This window comes from Acinonyx jubatus, chromosome D3 (genome assembly GCF_027475565.1).
Source record: "Acinonyx jubatus isolate Ajub_Pintada_27869175 chromosome D3, VMU_Ajub_asm_v1.0, whole genome shotgun sequence".
Lineage (NCBI taxonomy): Eukaryota > Metazoa > Chordata > Mammalia > Carnivora > Felidae > Acinonyx > Acinonyx jubatus.
The window spans coordinates 1,086,062-1,106,428 of NC_069392.1; the positions used below are offsets into that span (position 1 = coordinate 1,086,062).

General features: G+C 53.5%; 1 protein-coding gene across 14 annotated transcripts in view; it reads right to left on the reverse strand.

The window, feature by feature from the left end:
• EP400 (E1A binding protein p400) overlaps positions 1-20,271 on the reverse strand; it is a 97,399-nt gene extending 77,128 nt beyond the window's left edge. For 6 of the 14 annotated variants that reach the window (XM_027052050.2, XM_053206376.1, XM_027052051.2 and 3 more), the window contains exons 1-3: positions 9,760-9,923; positions 5,738-7,098; positions 3,610-3,720 (exon numbers count right to left, since the gene is read on the reverse strand). In XM_027052050.2, coding sequence (XP_026907851.1) covers positions 3,610-3,720; positions 5,738-7,063 — 1,437 coding nt within the window. In that variant the 5' untranslated portion in view covers positions 7,064-7,098; positions 9,760-9,923. Of the gene's footprint in view, positions 1-3,609; positions 3,721-5,737; positions 7,099-8,972; positions 9,025-9,759; positions 9,924-20,132 lie in introns of those variants that run through there. The other 8 variants (XM_027052057.2, XM_027052055.2, XM_027052060.2 and 5 more) reach the window with 4 other exon arrangements.
• Between the last annotated feature and the right edge of the window lie 96 nt (positions 20,272-20,367).

Sequence of the window (20,367 nt, forward strand, 5' to 3'; positions counted from 1 at the left end):
TGGTTGCCATTTACAGTACCGCAGAAAAACCGGACTACTTGGTTACAAATCTAACAAAATAGGTACGGAATCAGCATGCTGAAAAGTACAAAACACAGACAAAAACAAAAGATGACCAAAACAGAGAGACACAGCATATTCCAGACTGGAAGGCTCAGTACGGTCGAGACACTACTCCTCCCCAAACTGGTCAACAGACTCAGTACAATCCCAATCTAACTTCCGTAGACAGCGACAAAGCGGATTCTAAAATTTCTATGAGAATGACCAGACCAATTTTGAAAAAAGCAAGTTGAACCCACACTGGTTTCAAGCCTTCCTACAAAGCTACGGTGGCCGACAACGCGTGCCACTGACAGAAAGACACACACACGAAGAGAAGACCGAAGAGTCTAGAAAGAGACCCACACAGACAAGAGTCGGCTCGTGTTCAGCCAAGATGCAAAGTCAGCGCAAGGGAAGCAGAACACTGGGTGTACGACACGGTCCGGGCACAACAGGAAATCAACACGCAGAAAAATGAACCTCTGCGTACGTCTGCCACGTCATCCACAGCTTTACTCAGAGGGGACCGTGGACCATACAACTTCCAGGAGAAATCACAGGCGATATCTGTGACCTCAGGCTGAACCAAGAGTTGAGATATGACACCAAAAGCACAATCCATAAGATTAAAAAAAAAACGGTAAAACAGCGCATCGAAATGTAGAACTTCTGCTCTGTGAAAAATAGTGTAAAAGAAGAAAAGCAGAAGCCTTAGAATAGGAGAAAAAACACGTGCAAATTTGTACCTGACAAGAAACTCACATTCACGATACAAAGAATTCTCAAACGCGACAGCGACACACACGATTCAACTACAACACTCGGCAAAGAAACGCAAGACCTTCCCAAAGAAGATACCCAGCCGGCCAGTTGAGCCCACAAACTGGAACCACTGCACACATGTCAGCACGACCAGAGAGGACATACGGGGCCCAGCCGCCACAGGGGGGTGGCAGGAACGTGGCACGGAACAGCCCCCCTCCCCCCGGGCGACTTTGGCAGCTTCTCCTGAGATCGAACCCACACTCAGCAACACCCCGCAGTCCTCCTTTGAGGTTGCGTCGTACCCACAGGACACAAAAGCCTAGGTTCACACACACACAAGGCTGGATACGAACAGTGACAGCAGCTGTGCTAAGTAAACAAGCCAAGTGTCCTTCAAAGGGTGAACGAATAAACAAACCGAGAAAAGACTACTGGTAAATGGCATAGCGTGGACGCTCAGTGACAGAAGCCACATGGGGTAGGGCTCCCTCTAGATTTCATTCGGGAAATGGCAAAACCACAGAGGCAGAGAGCAAAGGTTCAGAGAGGGTGACAGAGCGGTTTCTGGACCGTCATGGTGGCCACACAACAGAACCGGAAACAAAACAGAATAGAACTAGAAACTCAACAGAACTAGCGACAAAACAGAGCGAGTTTCACTGAATTAAATAAGGCTAAAAAAAATACCATCAGTGACATAATCCACTGATTAAAATAAAAACCTACATAACAAATATAGAAAGCGCACCGTTAACAGCAGATGGCCAACTGCTAAGTGCAGAAGGAACAATGGAGCTAGACGATCCATTGTGCAAGCTTTAAGGTGAAATCGGATTTTGGAAAGGTAGTTTAATGAGATACAGGATATTTACACGGTCTCAAAGTATCGTCCCCAAACTACTCACCATTTAGCAAAGGAAAGAGAAGAACTTCCACTGCAAAAGCCTGGTGGACGCCGTCCTCCCCCAGCGGTCAGAGTGCGCGTCACCAGCTGCAGGACCGTGGACCACACGGCCCCAACGCAGCCGTGACCTAGGCACGGGCCACCTCTGCGGCACTCCTCTCAACACTACACGGCCCACGTCAGACAACCTGCTCTCCAAGGACATTCCACAAAACAGCCAGCCTCAACTAAAAATGGTGAAGGTCAGGAAAGACCAAGGAGCCGGCAGGGCACTTCGGTGGCTCGGTTGGTTAAGCATCTGACTTCAGCTCAGGTCATGATCTTGTGATTCGTGAGTTCGAGCCCCGCGTCAGGCTCTGTGCTGACAGCTCAGAGCCTGGAGCCTGCTTGGGATTCTGTGTCTCCCTCTCTCTCTGCCCCTCCCCTGCTGGCACTCTGTCTCTCTCTGCTTCAAAAATAAACAAACAGTAAAAAAAAAAAAAAAAGAAAGAAAGAAAAAGACAAGGAGTCAGCCCAGATTAAAGACGTGCCACGACATTAATGGAGACATGACAACCAAGCACTGTCAATGACCCAACACTAGGGTAAAACCACTACGGCTGACCCTTGAACAACACGGGTTTGAACTGCACAGGCCCGTGTCTGTGCAGATGGCTGGCGACAGCAGAGTGCTGCAACTGTATTTTCTCTTCTTCCTTAGGGTTTCCTCCTCTACAGCTTACCGTAAGAACACGATATATAAAACCCATAACACGCAGAACATATTAATCGACTACTTATATCGTCTGTAACACTTCCGGTCAACAATAGGCTCTCGGTAGTTAAGTTTTGGGGGAGTCAAAAGCCGCATGTGGATTTTCCACTGTGCGAGGGGGACGGTGCCCCTGCACTGTTTAAGAGTCCGCTGTATAAAAGACACCATCGAGGCAAGTGACAAAAACTGCACGCGGGCTGTGGCTTAGTCGTAGCACTGATGCGACTTGTGCCGTGTTAAGCAACGGAACGACGTCCCTACTAGATGCTGAGTATTAGGGATAAAAGCGCATGACCTGGCGTGGACACCTGCCTGTCACCCACTTCCGGGGGAAACGTGTGCGGACACACGGAGGAGAGAGCAAAGACACCACAGAGGGGCAAAAGGTGCACGTCCGGGGAATCCAGGTAAAGGACACAGAGGGAGTTCTTTCAAAAACTGTTTTTGCAACTCACATGTGCGTCTGAAACTGTAGCAAAATTAAAACTTAAAAAACTGTTTATAAAACAGTGTCACTACAAACACGAAAGCACTTTCAGACCCAAGAACCGCCCACTCCGTCCTAGTAGAATCTGATCTCTGCTTTCGGGTTCTTGGCATCGCCGATGGCACACTGAGAGGTCTGGTTCTCAAACAACTAACACTACTCAGTTCGCCCTCCGTGGACACCGTGCGGAGCCTACGGTCCTGATGACTCCAGACTGTCTCCCTTCAGCGTTTCTTCCGGCTGCAGAAAACATCAAGTTACCACCTGCTTACACTTTTTTTTCTCTTGTTCTGTTTTGCACGTTCTTAAAAATACAGATAGGAGACACAAGAAAGAACCAAACATTTAAAACACAGCGCACAAGGAATCCTGAGTACACATTCAACGGGACGGTGTTAAATGACATGCATGCTGGCGCTACCACTGCGTTACAGTCGACACACAAAAAATGATGATGCGTTAAGGTCTGCGTTGTCATTTACTCATGCAACTTAATTTTATCATCTTATATGCAGGAAGGCTTTTTAACTTTTTAAAAATAAGGAATGGGCTCTGGACAAAAATGCTGAAGAGCAAATAGTAAATCGAAGGTTAAATTATCTGGATGGAGGGAAGTCTGGGATGAGGCTACATTTGAGAACCATCGAAAAGTACCTGAAACGGTTGCTGCTGGGATGAAAAAGCAGCAGAAACATTTGGCGGAAGCTGGGTTGCTATAGCAACGGGAGTACCAGTCTGCCCATCCTTTCCTGTCACAACCTTTACCTGAGAGGAGATATTTTGAGAAAAAAAGGCAACATAATTTTTAAGACTGCTCAAAATCTTGTCAGAATTTTATCGCTGATAAGCTCGGTGGCCTCTGGTGTTTAAAAATGGAACGCTTTTGCATTAACTCCCGTAAAAGGACACCAAACTGACTCATGGTGGACTCGCAACATAACAACCTGACTCGGCGGCGCGTCTCCGGTCTGAGCGCGGGGCGGCACCCGTACCCTCTGCGGCTTCGAACCGTCAACGGGGAAGCGGCAGGCGGTGTCCGGGCGCCAGAGCCCCGAGACCCTCATGGGCGACCCGCGCTGCGTGCCAGCCGCCCCGGGGCCTACTGCGTCTGTCTCAGCAGGAAGGTGCAAAAAGGGAACTGTTTCCTCGCTAGCACAGATAAGGGGGGGGCTGATCCTTTCGGACAACGCTGGAGTCCAGAGAGAGAACTGAAATTCACTATTTCGTGGCAACAGAGGTGTCGTCCTCAAAACATCATATAAACTTTTGGAACATAAAAATGGTCCTTTCTGGAAAGGGTGTTAAAAGAAAACACACAATGGCAAAGCCACACAGATACGTCCATAAATCTCAACGAGGACGGCAGAGCAAAGAGACCAGCTTTTGGTCAGCAAAGGCTGATTTCTTTGCAGGAGAAGAGCTGACAATGAGTTCGATTACTTGAGCTGTATCATAAAACAAAGTCAGTCCCACCAACGTACTGTAGACTACACAACACAAAGGCACAAAGTACAGCACATTACAGCAGCCCTCACTACCGCCCTGTTTGCATCAGCTTCCTTTTCAGGAAGTACAAGTAAAAGGGTCTCAGCGATCACTATGGAAATGAAAAACCTCAACTGGGGGATTCACTAAGCACCCGTTCCAGGCACCCGAAAACTACATTATCTGAAAGAGATCCTACTCGATAGGTACTTGCACACATGGGAGTTTAATTTCTCAATTTGAAGGGGCGCCTGGGTGGCTCTGTCGGCTCAGCGTCCGACTTCGGCTCGGGTCGTGCTCTCATGGCTCGTGAGTTCGAGCCCCGCGTCAGCTCTGTGCTGACAGCTCAGAGCCTGGAGCCTGCTTCACATTCTGTGTCTCCCTCTCTCTCTCTCTCTGCCCCTTTCCCACTCACACTCTGTCTCTTCCTCTCAAAAATACATAAACATTGAAAAAAAATTGTTTAATTTCTCAAAATGAAGACTGCATCTAAAAATTGAAAAACTCTCACTTTTTTTGCTGGAACAACTGTGTTTTAATCACGAAGGCACCACACAAATATACCTAGTGACTTAAAATCATGACTGGTATTCTATAAAAACCTAGTGATTCAAATCCCTTCTTTAAAAACCACATGTGGGGCGCCTGGGTGGCTCAGTCGGTTGGGCGTCCGACTTTGGCTCAGGTCATGATCTCGCGGTCCATGAGTTCGAGCCCCACATTGGGCTCTGGGCTGACAGCTCAGAGCCTGGAGCCTGTTTCGGATTCTGTGTCTCCCTCTCTCTCTGACCCTCCCCTGCTCATGCTCTGTCTCTGTCTCAAAAACAACTAAATGTTAAAAAAAAAAAAAATTAAAAAAAAAAAAAAAAACCACGTGTGGGGTTTTTAACAGGTGGGCCCATAGGAGTAAAATGTGAAACCCTGACAAGCAGCCAGAAAGTCTCCACACCTCTAGCCTCAGTGCCGGCCAAGACCCATGCCACCAGCCGAGCACAGGGGAAGGCTGGGTTGTGCCAGGGTAGCCCTCGGGAAACAGGACCACCTTTCTCTGGATGAAAGTGCTCAGTTCTGGACCGGCTCCCGGGGCCACCCTGCATCTTCCTGCCAGCATCCAGAACTGCCCCCCACCCCCCCTCAGGAAACAACAAAATACGTCTTCGGGTCTACTCCTGGATCACATCCTGATGAGACCACATCCTAGAAACACCCCAGGCTCGTAGGTTACGCGTCAACAACAGTCACCTAGACTCAAATCTGCGTAGCATGGTCCTCTAATTGTTACGCTGCCGTTTCTCACCTCGTCGTTGATAACCTCAGACTTTTCTTCCTCCTCCTCCTCCTCCTCCTCATCCTCCTCCTCCTCCTCCTCCAGGTCCAAATCATTCTGCCTAAGATAAGCTTGCAACGGAGCATAATGCTTCTTCTTAAAAGCCAAGAAGTCCATCATGTTCCCTTGGAGGTGTTGCAAGAAGAACAACTCAATCAGGTACTCCTTGAAGGCCTCCTTCAACACCTCCATCTCTCTGTAGTGATAGTCCAGGCACTGCTTCCGCATCTGGGCCAGCTCCTGAGAGGCCGGGGGAATCTCCTCCAACTTCTTGGGAGCCTTCCTCACCCCCGCACTCCCCGCAGACGTGAGAGGAAGGCTGGAGAGGCCCGGGGCCACCGTGGTCCTGGAAGGGCTCGTGGGGGGCGGCGGGGACGTCATCCCAAAGGCCGAAGCCCCCCCGACCCCGACCCCGACCCCGGGCAGCAGGGGTCTGGTCAGTGGCGGCCCCTGCAGCACCTGCTGCGGGACCAGCTGCCCCTGGATGATACTGCTGATCTGGGGGGGCAAGCTCGCGGTGGTGATGTGGCCGGGGCTGGCCAGGGGCTGCAGGCTGGCCGCGCCCGCGGCCGCAGGGCTCTGAGGTCCCAGGTGGTGGACGGTGCCCCCGGACTGCGCGTGGGGCTGTGACAGTCTCCGTTCTCGGACCGCGATGGGAGCCCCCGCGTGCTGCAGCTGCACCTGGGTGCCCGGAGCCATCTGGGCGAGGCCCGAGCTCTCCTGAAACACAAAGTGCCCGCCCCCGGACGGGCTCAAGCTCATCTGCCTCACCAGCACGCTGGCGTCCACGAAGCCCCCGGTGGGGCTGCTGCTACAAAGGCCCAGGCCGGGGCCGGGGGTGCCTGCCCGAACGCTCTGCAGGCCCGGCCCCGGCCCGGGACTGGGCTGGGTGGGGCTCTGAGTCTGCACCTGTTGTGACAGCGGCGAAGTGACCTGGATATACGACGGAGAGCCATGCTCAAACCGCCTCTGCTGGGCGCTGAACTGGAAACCTGGAGAAGTGGGGCTGGGGAGCGGCAGAGGGGCGAGCGTGATCTGGGGGTTTCCCCCCACCACTGGTCCGACGCTCTGAAGGGCGAGGTTCACGTTCTGCCCGGTCACGGGACTCCTACTCATCAGCTGCTGCACTTGGTAGCCGGGCGACTGAGGCGCAGACGGGCTGGCCGACGGCGCGAAGGGCGTGGCCGGGGACTGGGGTGGATTTGGGTGGGCCTGCTGCTCTTCTTCACTGCTGGCGAAGGCCCGGGGCCTCTGCAGCTGGTGCTGGACGCTCTGAGGGCCGCTGCCATGGTGCATTATCGCCCCCCTTTTTAATCCAACTTAAGGTTCTCCTGAAAAAAATCAAAGTTAAAATCGAGTTACTTGAGTCAAGTGTAACCGTCAGATCGGCACTTACTACGAGCACCATTAAGCAGCGCCAGAGAGAGATTCTGAAGGCATGCTCCCACTGGCATCTGACGCAAGTGAGTCTGAGATTCTGGTCGAGCCACGCAAGAGACAGCACTGGAGCCGAGGTCCCTCAGCACAGACGAGGAAGAGGTCCTTTGGGGTCGCAGTTGTGCCCAGGGCCAGGGCACAGCCTGGCTGTAGGTGGGTGATCCCAACCGGCTACCACGGACGGTAACCGGCATCACCAGCTCGAGGCCAAGCAGGATCTGAACTCGGCACTGGCACTGGTGACGGGTACGTTTCTTCCCAGAGGCCTTCCCCTGGCCTCGCGGCCCTCCTCTGTTCCCACACACGGTGGAGGGACGGCGCCCCGCTCACTGGCAGGCATGACCGCTGCCGAGTAGAGGTGTGGGCTGTATGCTGCCGTCACCCCATAACCAGAACAGAACACCCCACCAGCCCCCACCAACTTCTGGGCTACATCAACTGCCAGCACACAGAGCACCCACTACGTATCAGACAGACACTCTCTTCTAAGCTCCTAAAAGAGAGGGCCCAGGCCTGGGGCCAAAGCCTCGCCTCAGACCTGTTGCAGGAGCCAGGACAAAACAGGAAGATGCCTCAAACCTCAGGGAGAGAAGGGGAACGGTGGGCACTAGGGCCCTTGCTTGGGGAGAGTCTCCCTCAGAAGTTTGCAAACTGTCTGAGCCTGGTACGATGGCTTCAAAGGGCTCCCACCCAAAAACTGCTTTGTGCACAGAACTAGGGAGGTGCTGGGGGTCACCTCTCAGGACAGGGCTGAGCAGGTGGTGAGGTGGGACCCCAAAGTGCCCCCAAGTCAGACCCGGCTAGAGAGTCTATGTCCGCAAGGGACAGGATGCCACCCACAGCTCCCACCCCCCCCCCCACCGCCCCCCGCGGCTGTCTGCTTCCTGCTGTGGCAGGGTCACAGGCACAGAAATACCCTTCCATGGTTTGAAATTCCCACCTGGCTCCTCGCTTCTTGGGTGTTCCTTCCATCCCTGCCCCCCAAAACGAGCAAGAGGGCCGGCCCTCTCGTCCTCATAGCTCATCTCACAGAAAGTAGGGATGCAAACATCATAAACCAGAAGTTATCAAGCTGACAAAGATACATATACACGTGGAGCGCCCCACAGCCCCAGGCCCCGGCTGGAGTAGACGGATACATGCAATCAGAAGCCACAGAACGTACAGCTACACGAGGAAAGGCTGAGGAAGCTGAAAATCAGGGCCTGTTTAAACAGCAGAAATGGCACTCTGTGCTCGGCGGGCACCTCTGAAGACAGAGCCCAACGATCACAGGCCAGCAGCAGCACGCGTCTACACGGGAAATCAGGGTCACAGGGAGGAAGGCTTCGAGCAGCCCCCCCGACGGGCGCCCCGCAGAGGGGCCTCAGGCATGCCTGCTGCTCTCAGAATGAGCTTCTGCGCCTGGTCCTCGTAAGCACGCACCGAAGACCAGTGCGGAAATGGCCCAAAGACAGAACTACAGGGTCAACACGCACACAGGAGCACAGCTGCGGTTACTTCCCTACAATACGTCCCCAGAGTGAGCAGTAAGAAAACAGAGGCCAGGAACAGACTCTCTTATGTCTCACAACTCACAAAACCAGGGGAAGGTAAGAGTCAGGGGGAACGTATCACTGACACGTGGTGAAAACCCCATTTAAAGTGTCACCACAAATCGTTCACCAAAATAAATGAAGCACTTTACAAGCTAACGTTCCAAGTTTTTTTACCAAACATAGGAAAGTCAAAACCGAAATATGTAAGGAACACAAAAGTGAATACTTACTAAAGCTCTGAAGAGAATTCAAGTCCCTAAACTTAACGCGGTAAAGTTGTATCTGAAAAGACACATGGATTTGAAAACACGCAATTTAAAAATGTTTAAAACTCAAAAGTAAATCATCAAAATCATGACTATTTGGGGTAATTACAACAAAGGACTACGACCAGTATCACAGAAAGCACTCCTGCAAACTGAAAAACACTCAAACGCCACATAAAAATGAATCAAGGACAAAGGTTCACGAAAGAAAAACATGTACTTAAGCAGCTGGAAGGACAACATCCAACCTCACTACTAATGAATGCGACACGCATGGAAATAACTATCTCCCAGGCCCACTTGGCCGAGATGTTAAATCCCACAGCAGGCGCCCTGCCAACCCGCTAGGGGGTGTGGGAGGCAGATGGGGACACAGAGTGGAGATCTCAAAGGGCTCAGAGCCCAGAGCATGCCTAACGGGGTGGGCGATGGTGCTGGGAAAGCAGAAGCAACCCATCTGACCCCATTACCTTTGACCCAGTAATACTATCTCTGGGAATCTCTCCTGAGAAAACGGACCTATTTTTTTACATTGTGCGTAAAAATATTCGTTGCAGTAAAATTCAGTAAAAAAAAAAACAACCAGAAATTCCAGTGTCCAAGTTCTAGATGGAGACTGTAATAAAAATGAAAAATGTTCAAACATGTTAAGTGAAAACAGCGAGACACCGATATGTAATATAACCACCACTCTGCTGAAAGTATAAATTACACAGTGATCCAGTGAAACATGTCAAATACAAACACTGACCTTCACCTGGCAAAGGCACACGGCACTGGAGCAGCCACACGCGGAGCCTCAGCAACGCAGGGACGAAGCTAGTGACATGCCCACACCAGGACCAGTCGAGAGACACCAAGGAGTGGCCAGACTCGAGGATCATGTACCGCAGGTCACTGACATGACGTGATATCCTGGAACGGGCAAAACCAAGGGACAGAGATTAGACAGACCCTGGGGGCTGCAGGTGAGACAGGAGCTGACCTGAGAGGAGGAGGAGGAGGGAATTTGGGGGTGTGGATCCATTTCTCCACTTGATTTGTGAGGATGGTCACAAACATGTTTGTCCCAAGTCACAGAGCCCACGCGCTAAAGCGTGAACTTTGCTATGTGTAAATTACATCTCAGCTTTTTGAAAAAGTGAATCCTGACTTCAGTGAGCTTATGGTCAAGATACAGAAATAAAGCCAATTGACTACAATGTAAAGAAACTGCTTACGTAAAGCAGCTTTACCCCAAAATGTGCCACAGGTACCCCAAGGGAGAGCAAAGCTACCACCAATGGCAAAACAACATTTTTTTTTTTTTTTACGGCGGCTGTGTCTACTTTCAAGGTCCATCAGAAAGAGCTGGAGCCAACCCTGAAGCATGGGCCACGTGGGCACTGCTCAGGAGAAGGCCAAGGTCAGTGGCATCAGGCTAGACCACCAGTGCAAGCCCTCATGACCACTGCACGCAACACTCACCGGTGCCACCGGCAGGACGGTGCCAGCCAGAGGCCCATCTGTGCCTGCTGCTGCTCTGTCAGGGCGGCAATGACATCATAAAGGGGCACATCTGGACACCAGGAAGATGCCACTCTAAGGAATACTGCCTGGGCCCAGTTATCAGTGGAGGGCAGGGGTGCCCGGGCCAGATCCCTTCAGAGGGTGGGTGGAGGGCCCGGGAGACCGGACACTTACAGCAGCTGCTCCGAGCCCGCTTGCTTAGGCCTGGAACGGCTTCCGCTGCCCGCCCTCCACTCCCAGCTTCCCATCTGGGATCAGCCAGAGTCCGGGCGGCTAGGGATCAGAACCCCTCTTCCTCCCCTTCAACAGGTCGGGAGCTCAAGCCATGAGCCTTGCTGCCTTCCCAAACCCACATCCCTCTCTGCCCCCACACTTCCCCAGATCCAGCCGGGGCCATCTCCCGCTTGGGGTAGCTCCGCAGTGTTATTGCCATGGTCACGGTGCCCCAGCCCGGCCAAAGCAGGGCCGGGCACCATTCATCACGCAGGGGATCACTGCTGTTCCTGCAGGGAAGTGTTTCTCAACGTCCGCAACACCACCCATTTCCGCGCACAGAGCGTGCTCACCGCCCCTATGGGCTGTGAGAACCCAGAGCGGCAGACACAGGGTGTCAGAAGACAGTCCAAGACTCCAAATGCAAAAACCAGAGCCTAGACTTGGCCCTTGAGATCCATCAAAACACGGAGTACCTCTCCGAGGCCGCTCACAAGTAGTGGACTACGGGTTTGACTCCGTTCACTCGCTCCCAGCCCTTACTTATGAGATGAGATTTCCTATTACGACAATCCAGTAAAACCAGGCACAACTCCAGGATACGGAGCTGCATTTTTCAAGCACATTTCACCTGTACATCATCGCTCCTAGTCAAAAAATGGCAATTGAAATTGAGGCGAAGCGTCACTTCTCATCTACCAGACCGAACAGTTCAGAAGCCAGGCGGCGAGCCTGCGGGGGAGGCCACAGGGAGCTGTGGGACCCCCAAACGGGCCTGGAGCCGCTGCGCACACCTGCACGTGCCCGTGCACGCACTGAGGCCGGCGCTCCGCTTTGCCCTGAATATCCACCTCCTGTACAAAAACACATCCACACGCCCGCACAAAGTTTTATTTGTAAACGCAAAACATCAGGACCAAACTCCACATCCATCCATGTTTCAGAGACGGGCTGAATCCATGTGGTCCCTCCATTTACTGCAGCACCACGCGGCCACACAAATGCAGGAGAAAGCTCTCGTGTGTTCACGCAGGGCTAACACGGAGTCAGATAAGCAAAGTGCAAAAGACCATGTGTGAAACACTACCCTTGCCCACGAGGAAAAGACAGAGACATACAGATACATCTTGCCTGCATGTTCTTCTACCAAAAAAAGCCCCCAGATACACACATATCTGTACATACCTAATTTTTTCTTGAAAAACATCTTTCCTAGTCCTGTTCATTACAACAGTCTACAAGCACTGACGTCCCATAAACATCTGCTCATGTAAAACAGGTACTCGTGAAGAATGAGCCAGAAATGAAGGAGGCCGATGACCTGCCGAGGGTGGTGTAGACAGAGTGACAGGCAGTAGAGACAACGACACTCCTATGCACACCATCTTGTATCACTTTGATCTTCAGAATCATGCGAAAGAGTCACGTCTTCAAAAAGCAAAATTAAATCAACAAAGACGAAGAACTCCCTAAAACCCAATACAAACAGAAACAACAATGGAACTCTAGAAAGGACAACGCAGTCACCAATGGAAAAGGGAAGGCAGGGGACAATGGAACAACTCCGTGCTGCTGGACGAGAACCAGGAGTCAGTATAAACGCGGCTTTTCCCCTTAAAACACATCTAGTTCTGCTACCGAAATGGCCCACAAGCAAGGACACCCTTGAAGAATGGAGGACCCTAGGGGCAGGGGGGCAGGACACGATGACACGCAACACCAGCAAGCAGGCAGCAGCCTCCACAGAAGGCAAAGGGTAAAAGGGCGAGATTTGAGGACAGGGGCTCCTGACTGTTTTAACCTTATCCATCTTTGAAAGAGTAGTCAGACCTTCACTTAATACTATTTGAATTTCAAACTAAGGTTAACGTTGAGAATAAAAACAAATCGAGGCAATAAAGATTAACGAAAGCTGCTCCTTTCACCGCAGCCTCTCTACAGAGAAGCTGATGTGCACCCAACCCCCACTCCTAAAAACCAGCGTGGGGGGGGTGGGGAGCCGAGCAGGCAGCCACAAGTGGGTTAAGAAAGAGCAGGGTGAGGGGCGCCTGGGTGGCTCAGTCGGTTAAGCGTCCGACTTCGGCTCAGGTCACGATCTCGCAGTCCGTGAGTTCGAGCCCCACGTCGGGCCCTGTGCTGACAGCTCGGAGCCTGGAGCCTGGAGCCTGTTTCGGATTCTGTGTCTCCCTCTCTCTGACTCTCCCCTGTTCATGCTCTGTCTCTGTCTCAAAAATAAATAAACATTAAAAAAAAAAAAAAAAAGAGCAGGGTGAGGGGCGCCTAGGTGGCTCAGTCGGTTGAGCGCCTGACTTTCAGGCTGCGATCTCATAGTTTGTGAGTTCGAGCCCCGTGTCGGGCTCTGTGCTGACAGCACAGAGCCTGGAGCCTGCTTTGGAATCTGTGTCTCCCTCTCTCTCTGCCCCATCCCCACTCATGCTCTGTCTCTCTCGGTCTTAAAAATAAAATAAAAACATTAAAAAAAAATTTTTTTTAAAAGAAAGAGCAGGGTGGGGGTGCCTGGGGGACTCAGTCAGTCAAGTGTCCAAGTCTTGGTTTCGGCTCAGCTCATGACCTCATGGTTCATCAGTTCAAGCCCCACGCCAGGCTCTGTGCTGACAGCACAGAGCCTGCCTGGGATTCTCTCTCTCTCTCCCTGTCTCCCTGCCCCTCTTCTGCTCTGTCTCTCAAAATACATAAACTTAAAAAGGAAAAAAAAAGAAAGACTGGGGTGGGGGTGCCTGGGGGGGCTCAGTCGGTTAAGTGTCTGACTCTTGATCTTGGCTCAGGTCATGATCTCACCATTCGTGAGTTCAAGCCCTGCGTCAGGCTCTGCACTGACAATGCTAGCCTGCTTGGGATTCTCTCTCTCTCTCTCTCTCTCTCTCTCTAAGTAAATATGAGAAAAAAAAAAAAAGAATTATTAAAGAGAAAAAAAAAGACCGGGTGAAGAAGGATCCTGGGGCTCAGCGTGAGCTGTGCCCCCACAGGCCGGGACAGGAACTCCTTCGGTGCGAGCCAGATCGGATCTGAGGCCTGGGAGATCCAAGCACCACCACATTGCAGTTCTGTGAGGAAGCAGCTTAAGGAGAGCCAGGGCCAGGATGGAGACCGAACCCCAACCCACGGTAGCAGCAGCTATGCCACAAGGACCTTCCACAAACACCCATTTGCAGCCACGTGAAACCTCCCTCTTCTCCCAAGAAAGCACTGCCATGCTCCATAACGTCCTTCTGCAGAGAGTGCCCCCTGCTCCCTGCTCCCCCAGGAAAAGTGCTTTCTAGCAGGCGGCTAGTACTCCCCTAAGTAACCTGGTAAACACCAAAAATAAGGCCGGGGGGGGGGGCACCTGGGTGGCTCAGTTCAGCATCCAACTTCGGCTCAGGTCACGATGTCACGGTTCATGGGTTCGAGCCCCATGTCAGACTGCGCCAAACAGCTCACAGCCTGGATCCTGCTTCAGATTCTCTCCCTCCCTCCCTCCCTCCCTCCCTGTCTCTCTCTCTCTCTCTCTCTCTCTCTCTCTCTCTCTCTCTCCTCTGTCTGCCCCTCCCCTGCTTGCGCTCTCTCTTAAAAATAAATATAAAAAAACAAAAACAAAGGATATAACAGGCAACACTGGGGAAGCTAAAAAAAAAAAAAAAAAAAAAAAGGAGGGGGTGAGGCTTAAACATAGTAGACACCGCTTTTATCTCCCTTGAAATGCTTCCCAAAACTTTAAAAGGCAGATGGATGGACGGACGAGTGACAAAGCACACACAGAAAAATGTTAACAGAAACTAGGTCATGGGTATGTTGGTAGTTTACTGTATAATCCTCTCAGCCTCCGTGTTTCTTTGAAATTTTCACAGTAAAATATTACAGGAAAAAATCAAGGGCTGTAACCGGAGTCCCAGACACTAACAAAGCGTTCACTCTTTCTGGCCCTGATCAGAGCCGATGATGAAGGCTCCATACTCATTCCTAAGGTATGTGAATTCCAAATGTCATAAAGCAGGCTAAACAGCGTTTTAAAACAACGTGGCATTCCCTGCATCGTGTCGCAGTGCCACAGCGCGGAAACGGGGACCGAGACCTCCGTGTCCCTTCTAACTTAACAGGCCAGGACGCCAAGGGTCTCCAGTCGTGGCAGTGGCGGAGGTCCTTCACCTGACGGAGCACAGAGCTCCGTGCTCCCCAGGCAGACAGGATCCAGCTCAGCTTGAGAGGAAAAGTCCGGACAAACTGAAGAAGTCCTTCCCCTCACACGTCACAAAGGTGCGAGCCCCCGCCTCACCGTACTGCCGTCATTTCTCAATCTTTTACCCACAGCCCCTGAAGGCCCTGCTTAGACATTTCTCTCCGAATCGCCCCACACCCCCTGTGAAATTTTAATCCCGCAGCCACAGCACGTATCCACTGAAGCGCCTGACCCTATGTGAGGCCTAAACCACTGTCCCAATATTTTTTTCACCCTCCTCCCAAGCACCCATTTTCAGTCCCTTGTGAGAAACACCGCCCTCAGGTATACCGTGATCCCGCTTCTAATGCACAGAAGGAAACCCGGAGAAACGGACACCCGATCAGTTCGTTCTGGGGAGGACGTCGAGAACGGGGAGAAAGAGCGAAGGGGAACTCTGTCAACCCGTGAGAGCTTCCGTGCCGCGTGAATGTCACACAACGTGAATTACTCACGCACTGCCTGTACTAGAGGACTAGCCGCAACCCGAACACCCTTCAGCAGGGGAGTGGCTCAAGTGCGGCCACACCACTCAGCAACGGAGGAAAGAAGCTCTGGGACAGGCAGAACCCGGATGAAGCGCAGACACACGACGCGCCAAGAGAGAAGCCAGACTCGAGAGCGTCCACACTGCCAGCCCAGGAAGGACAGACATCAGTGGCTGCCGAGGGCTGGCGGGAGGAGCTGGGTAGGCTGGCAGCGCTGGGGACCTGTCTGGGGTGAAGACATTGTTGTGGCTCCTGACTATTATGGAAACGACACCACGTCTGTCAAAATTCTCAGAAAGCCAAGTGAAATGGCCGTGAGGTTATGCGAAGACCTTCCCTCCCGCTCAGTACATAAGTGATTTTAAAAATGTATTTCTACCCTAATGCACCAAAACAAGATAAAAGTTTCCACTGACCAGAAATAAAGCAGCAATCACAGTGGGCGGGGCTGAGAATACAGGCCGGAAGGACACTCAGCCCAGAAGAAAACACTCGCGGCCCAGACCTCGGCCCCTGAAGGCAGCAGGGCACCCAGTCCCCCTCCAGGAGACTGAGGAGCAGAGCCAGGCTCCCTGAGGAACATGCTGCTCTCCCAGCTGTAAAAAGGCTTCGGCTGCCTCTTGCAGCTGCAGCCAAAACCTGAGGAAGGAAACAGGCCAGGCGAGACCCCGTCTCTGGGACTGCAGAGCCTCGGGCACCGGAAGAGCCGGACGAGTGGCGGACCCCAGGGGCCCCGCTGGGCAGCCACAAACCCCCTGACAGAGAAGGAAAGCTTCCCTCCCGTGCAAGAGCAGGGACATAAAAATGGGGGCAGGGGGACGGACAGAGAGAATTCACTTCCCGCACACAGAACAGGCCTCACGGACGACGCCACGGGCGGCCGGACGTTCAACCTCAGTTGAATGCAGGGTCAGGTGACAGACTCTCTCCCTGAACGGCCCAAGCACCCCCACCGCCCACCTGACTCTCTCCCCCTCCTCTCTCCCTGCATCAAGCGTCACCTCCTGCGTGTGTCTGTCCCTCTTGGAAGAGCCAGTTTCCCTCTTCTCAGCATGTGAATTCTATTCCTCGGCATCCCCTGGAACCCTTCGTTACCCCCGTATGCCTAGTACCTGCCAAATCCTCCTGCTTTAGAGAAAAATTTGTTCATTAATATGTTTACTCAATAAATATTTATTACACACTTACTCCAAACACTATTTGAATCACTGGGGGTACAAGAGTGAACACAGCGTCGTTCCTGCCCCCAGAAGGGGGACAGGCGACACGCAAAGCTGTAGCGGGCAGACAAGCGCAACAGCAAAGCTGTGGCAAGGTAAGGGACAGAGACAGCGAGTGACGTGGGCAAGGTGCGGAGTCCCACAGAAGCCTGTCTGAAGAGGGGCTTCTGAAAAGAAAGAGTCAGACCACGTAAGGGCCCGACGTTCCACACAGGGCCAGGGCACGCCCGGGTCCGGAGCCAGGTGTGGCTGGGCCAGGGGACAAGGAGTAAGGTGCGGGGGACATGAAGTAGCAGTAAGGACCTGGTCACCAGGTACTTCATAAGCCACCCGAAGAACTTCTGGCTTTTTTTCCTGAGGGAGACGGGAAACCACGGAGAGCTTCAAGAAAAGAGATGCACAGTCTGACTCCTGTTTTGTCTTGTCTTGATGTTTATTTTTGAGAGAGAGACACAGAGACGGCACACGTGAGCAGGGGAGGGGCAGAGAGAGGACGATGGTGGATCCTAAGCAGGCTCCACGCTGCCAACAGAGAGCCCGATGTGGGCGGGGCTCGAACTCACCAACCAAGAGATCATGACCCGAGCCGAGTCTAACGCTTCACCGACCAGGCCACCTAGACGCCCCTGATTTGTTTTTAAAACGTCACTCGGGGCCTGGGTGGCCCGGTCGGTGAAGCGCTGGACTCTGGCTCAGGTCATGATCTCTCGGTTCCTGAGTCTGAGCCCTGTGTCCGGCTCTTCACTGAAAGCGTGGAACCTGCTTGGGATTCTCTCTCTCCCTCTCTCACAGCACGTGCGCGTTCTCTCTCTCTCTCTCAAATAAATAAACAGGGGCACCTGGGTGGCTTAGTCGGTTAAATGCCCGACTTTGGCTCAGGTCACGATCTTCTGGTTCACGAGTGAGAGCCCTGCGTCGGGCTCTGTGCTGACAGCTCGGAGCCTGGGGCCTGTTTCAGATTCTGTGTCTCCCTGTCTAACTGCCCCTCCCCCTCTGTCTGTCTGTCTGTCCCTTTCTCAAAAATAAACATTAAAAAAAATTAAAATTAAGTTAAATAAACATTAAAAAAAAAAACAAAATAAAAACGTCACCCAGCTGCTTTGCTGAAATTGCAGTGCAGAACAGCTCAGGTGAGCAGGTAAAGCAGGGAGGAGAATAACCCAGGTAAGAGAGGGGGGACTGTGGCCAAGAAGGCAGTGAGGGGCAGCCAGGTTTGAATTCTACTTTGAAAGTGCCGACAGATCACATTTAGGATGTGCAAGAGAAACAAATCACGCCAGAGGCCTGAGCTGAGGAACGACAAATGTGGAGCTGCCTCCAAATGAAACGCCACTGCGTGTCAGCGGCAGGTTCCACCCAAGTGCAAGTGTGGCGTGGAACTCGGCTCGGGAAGATCCAGGCAGGACCTCCACGTTCAGGAGATGCTGGCGTGGGACCTACAGCCGTGACACAGGGATCGCCTGGCCATACAGACCAGCGAGGAGGCCTGGGGACTGCCCTGAGGCGTTACAACATTTAAAATGAGGCAGATGGGAAGGAGCCAGCAGAGCGACTGGAGGCGGCGCCCCGCCAGGTAGGAGAACCAGCAGGGTGGCGTCTCAGCGCCACCAGGAGACAGAGTTTGGAGGAAGCCAAGGGCAGCCGGGTCAAAGGCTGTCCACAGGGGCCTTGGCAACGCAACAGCTCGGGTGACCCCAACAGGAGCGCTTTCAGAGGAGAGGTGGGACCAAAAGCTTCAGTGAACTTGGTTCAAGACAAATGAGGAGAGAAAATGGTGACAGGAAGGACAGGATTTTTTCTAAATCTGGCATAAGAGGAAACTAAGACCTAGAAACGGTGGCTGGAAGATTTGTATATCGTGACAACAGACGCCAGAGCGAAGATAAACTCAAGACAAGACAACATTAGAGCCGTGGCCTAGAGCACACAAGCCAGGGTGCATCCGACACGAGAGAGCAAATAACGGCCCGTGAACACTACAGCGCCACCAGCAGCGAGCACGGGAGGGAACACTGTGTCATCACCCTGTGTTTATAAAAGCACATAAAATTGCATTATACAATCTTACTAAAAAAAATTACACGGACAGAACAAAGTGCCATTAAAAAAACATCAATTGTGCTTATCTTTAGGTGGCAGAATAATTCAGTTTCAAGATATATTTTTACATTTGCTGCAACCGTTCAGAGAGCATATTTGTTTTATTGGCTCCACTCAAAAAAGTTACCAAAACCATTCTATTGCATGTGTCACTTCAAAAACCAATCAGAAAACACAGAAAGACTCAAACACCTACAACAGCAGGGATGGGCACCCACTAGCATTGGCTGTACCCTTCTTCTCTACTGATCAGGTGACATCTGAGTGGAGACGGAGGGCTCCAGACCTCTGTGGAAAAGTGCTCAGGCACAGGGGACAACCAGCGCAAAGGCCTGGCGGTAAGAAGGCTGAGCCATCTGAGGAGCCCAAGTGGGCTGGCTACACAGTGGAGCCTCGAACATTCTGACTACGCTAGTGCGCAGAGCGCAGCCGCGTCCAAACGAGCTGGGTTTGCATCGGCCCGGGTGTCCCCCACAGAAGGACTCGAACAAGTCACTTTCCCTCTGCACCTGTTCCCACATCCGTGAAGGAGGGACGCCTCGAGCAGGAGGACCTGTGCACCGGGGAATGCCTATCCTTGTTGAGTATGTCGGACGTGGAGACTCCAGAACCAAACAAAAATCGAGCCAAGCCGACAGCTAACTGAGACCACGCGAGACCCCGCGGCCTGCCTGCAGTGAGGGTTGGAGAGCCGCCCCGCCTGGCACCCGGGTCTCTGAGCCGAGCCAGTGCCTCCTCCACCCTCACGGCGTCCCCCACCCACCCGGGAGCCCCGTCAGCGCGGGCGCCGTCTCTGCGCCAGCGCCCCCTAATTCGCCCTGGCGCCCCATCACGGCGGGCCACATCTCTGCGCCGGCGCCCCCCAACTCGCCCGGGCGCCCAGTCACCTCAGGCCGCATCTTTGCACCAGCGCCCCATCACGGCGGGCCACCTCCCTGCGCCAGCGCCGCCACCCGCCTCTGCGCCCCCTCCCTACCCCCTCCCCGGCGCCCCGTCACCGCGGGCCCCATCTCTGCGCCGCGCCAGCGCCCCCCACCCACCCCGGCGCCCCGTCACCGCGGGCCGCGTCTCCGCGCCGCACCAACGCTCCCTCACGCAGCCCCGGCCACCCTCACACACCCCCGCCAGGCCCGACTCCCGGCGCCCCTCCCCCGGCGATCCCGTCTCCGCGTATCGCGTCTCTGCGCCAAACCAGTGCCACCTCCACCCCCGGCGCCCCCGCGCCAGCGCCCCCCAACTCCCGGCAGCTCCCCCCAACCCCGGCGCTCCCCCGACTACACGCCCCTGGCGGGGGAGGGCTCTAAAAAGGCCGGGCGCGAACCGCAAGACTCCCGACCCCGACCCCCACCGTCCCCGGTCACGCCGCGGCCTCACCTACCCGAGGCTGGACCGCACTCCGGCCGCGTCCGGCTGAGGCCTGGGGGCGGCGGTCGAGGCGGCGCCGCTCCGCTAGGCGCATCCGGGACCGCGGGAGGAGGAAGCGGCGGCGCGCCCGCTACGGCGAGCCGGAAGTGACGTCGCACGGAGGGAGGCGACGAGACGGCCAGAGGGCTAGAGCGGTCGGGAGAGGGGCGGGCCGACGGGCCGTTGGCTGACCGGCGTGGCGGAGGGCA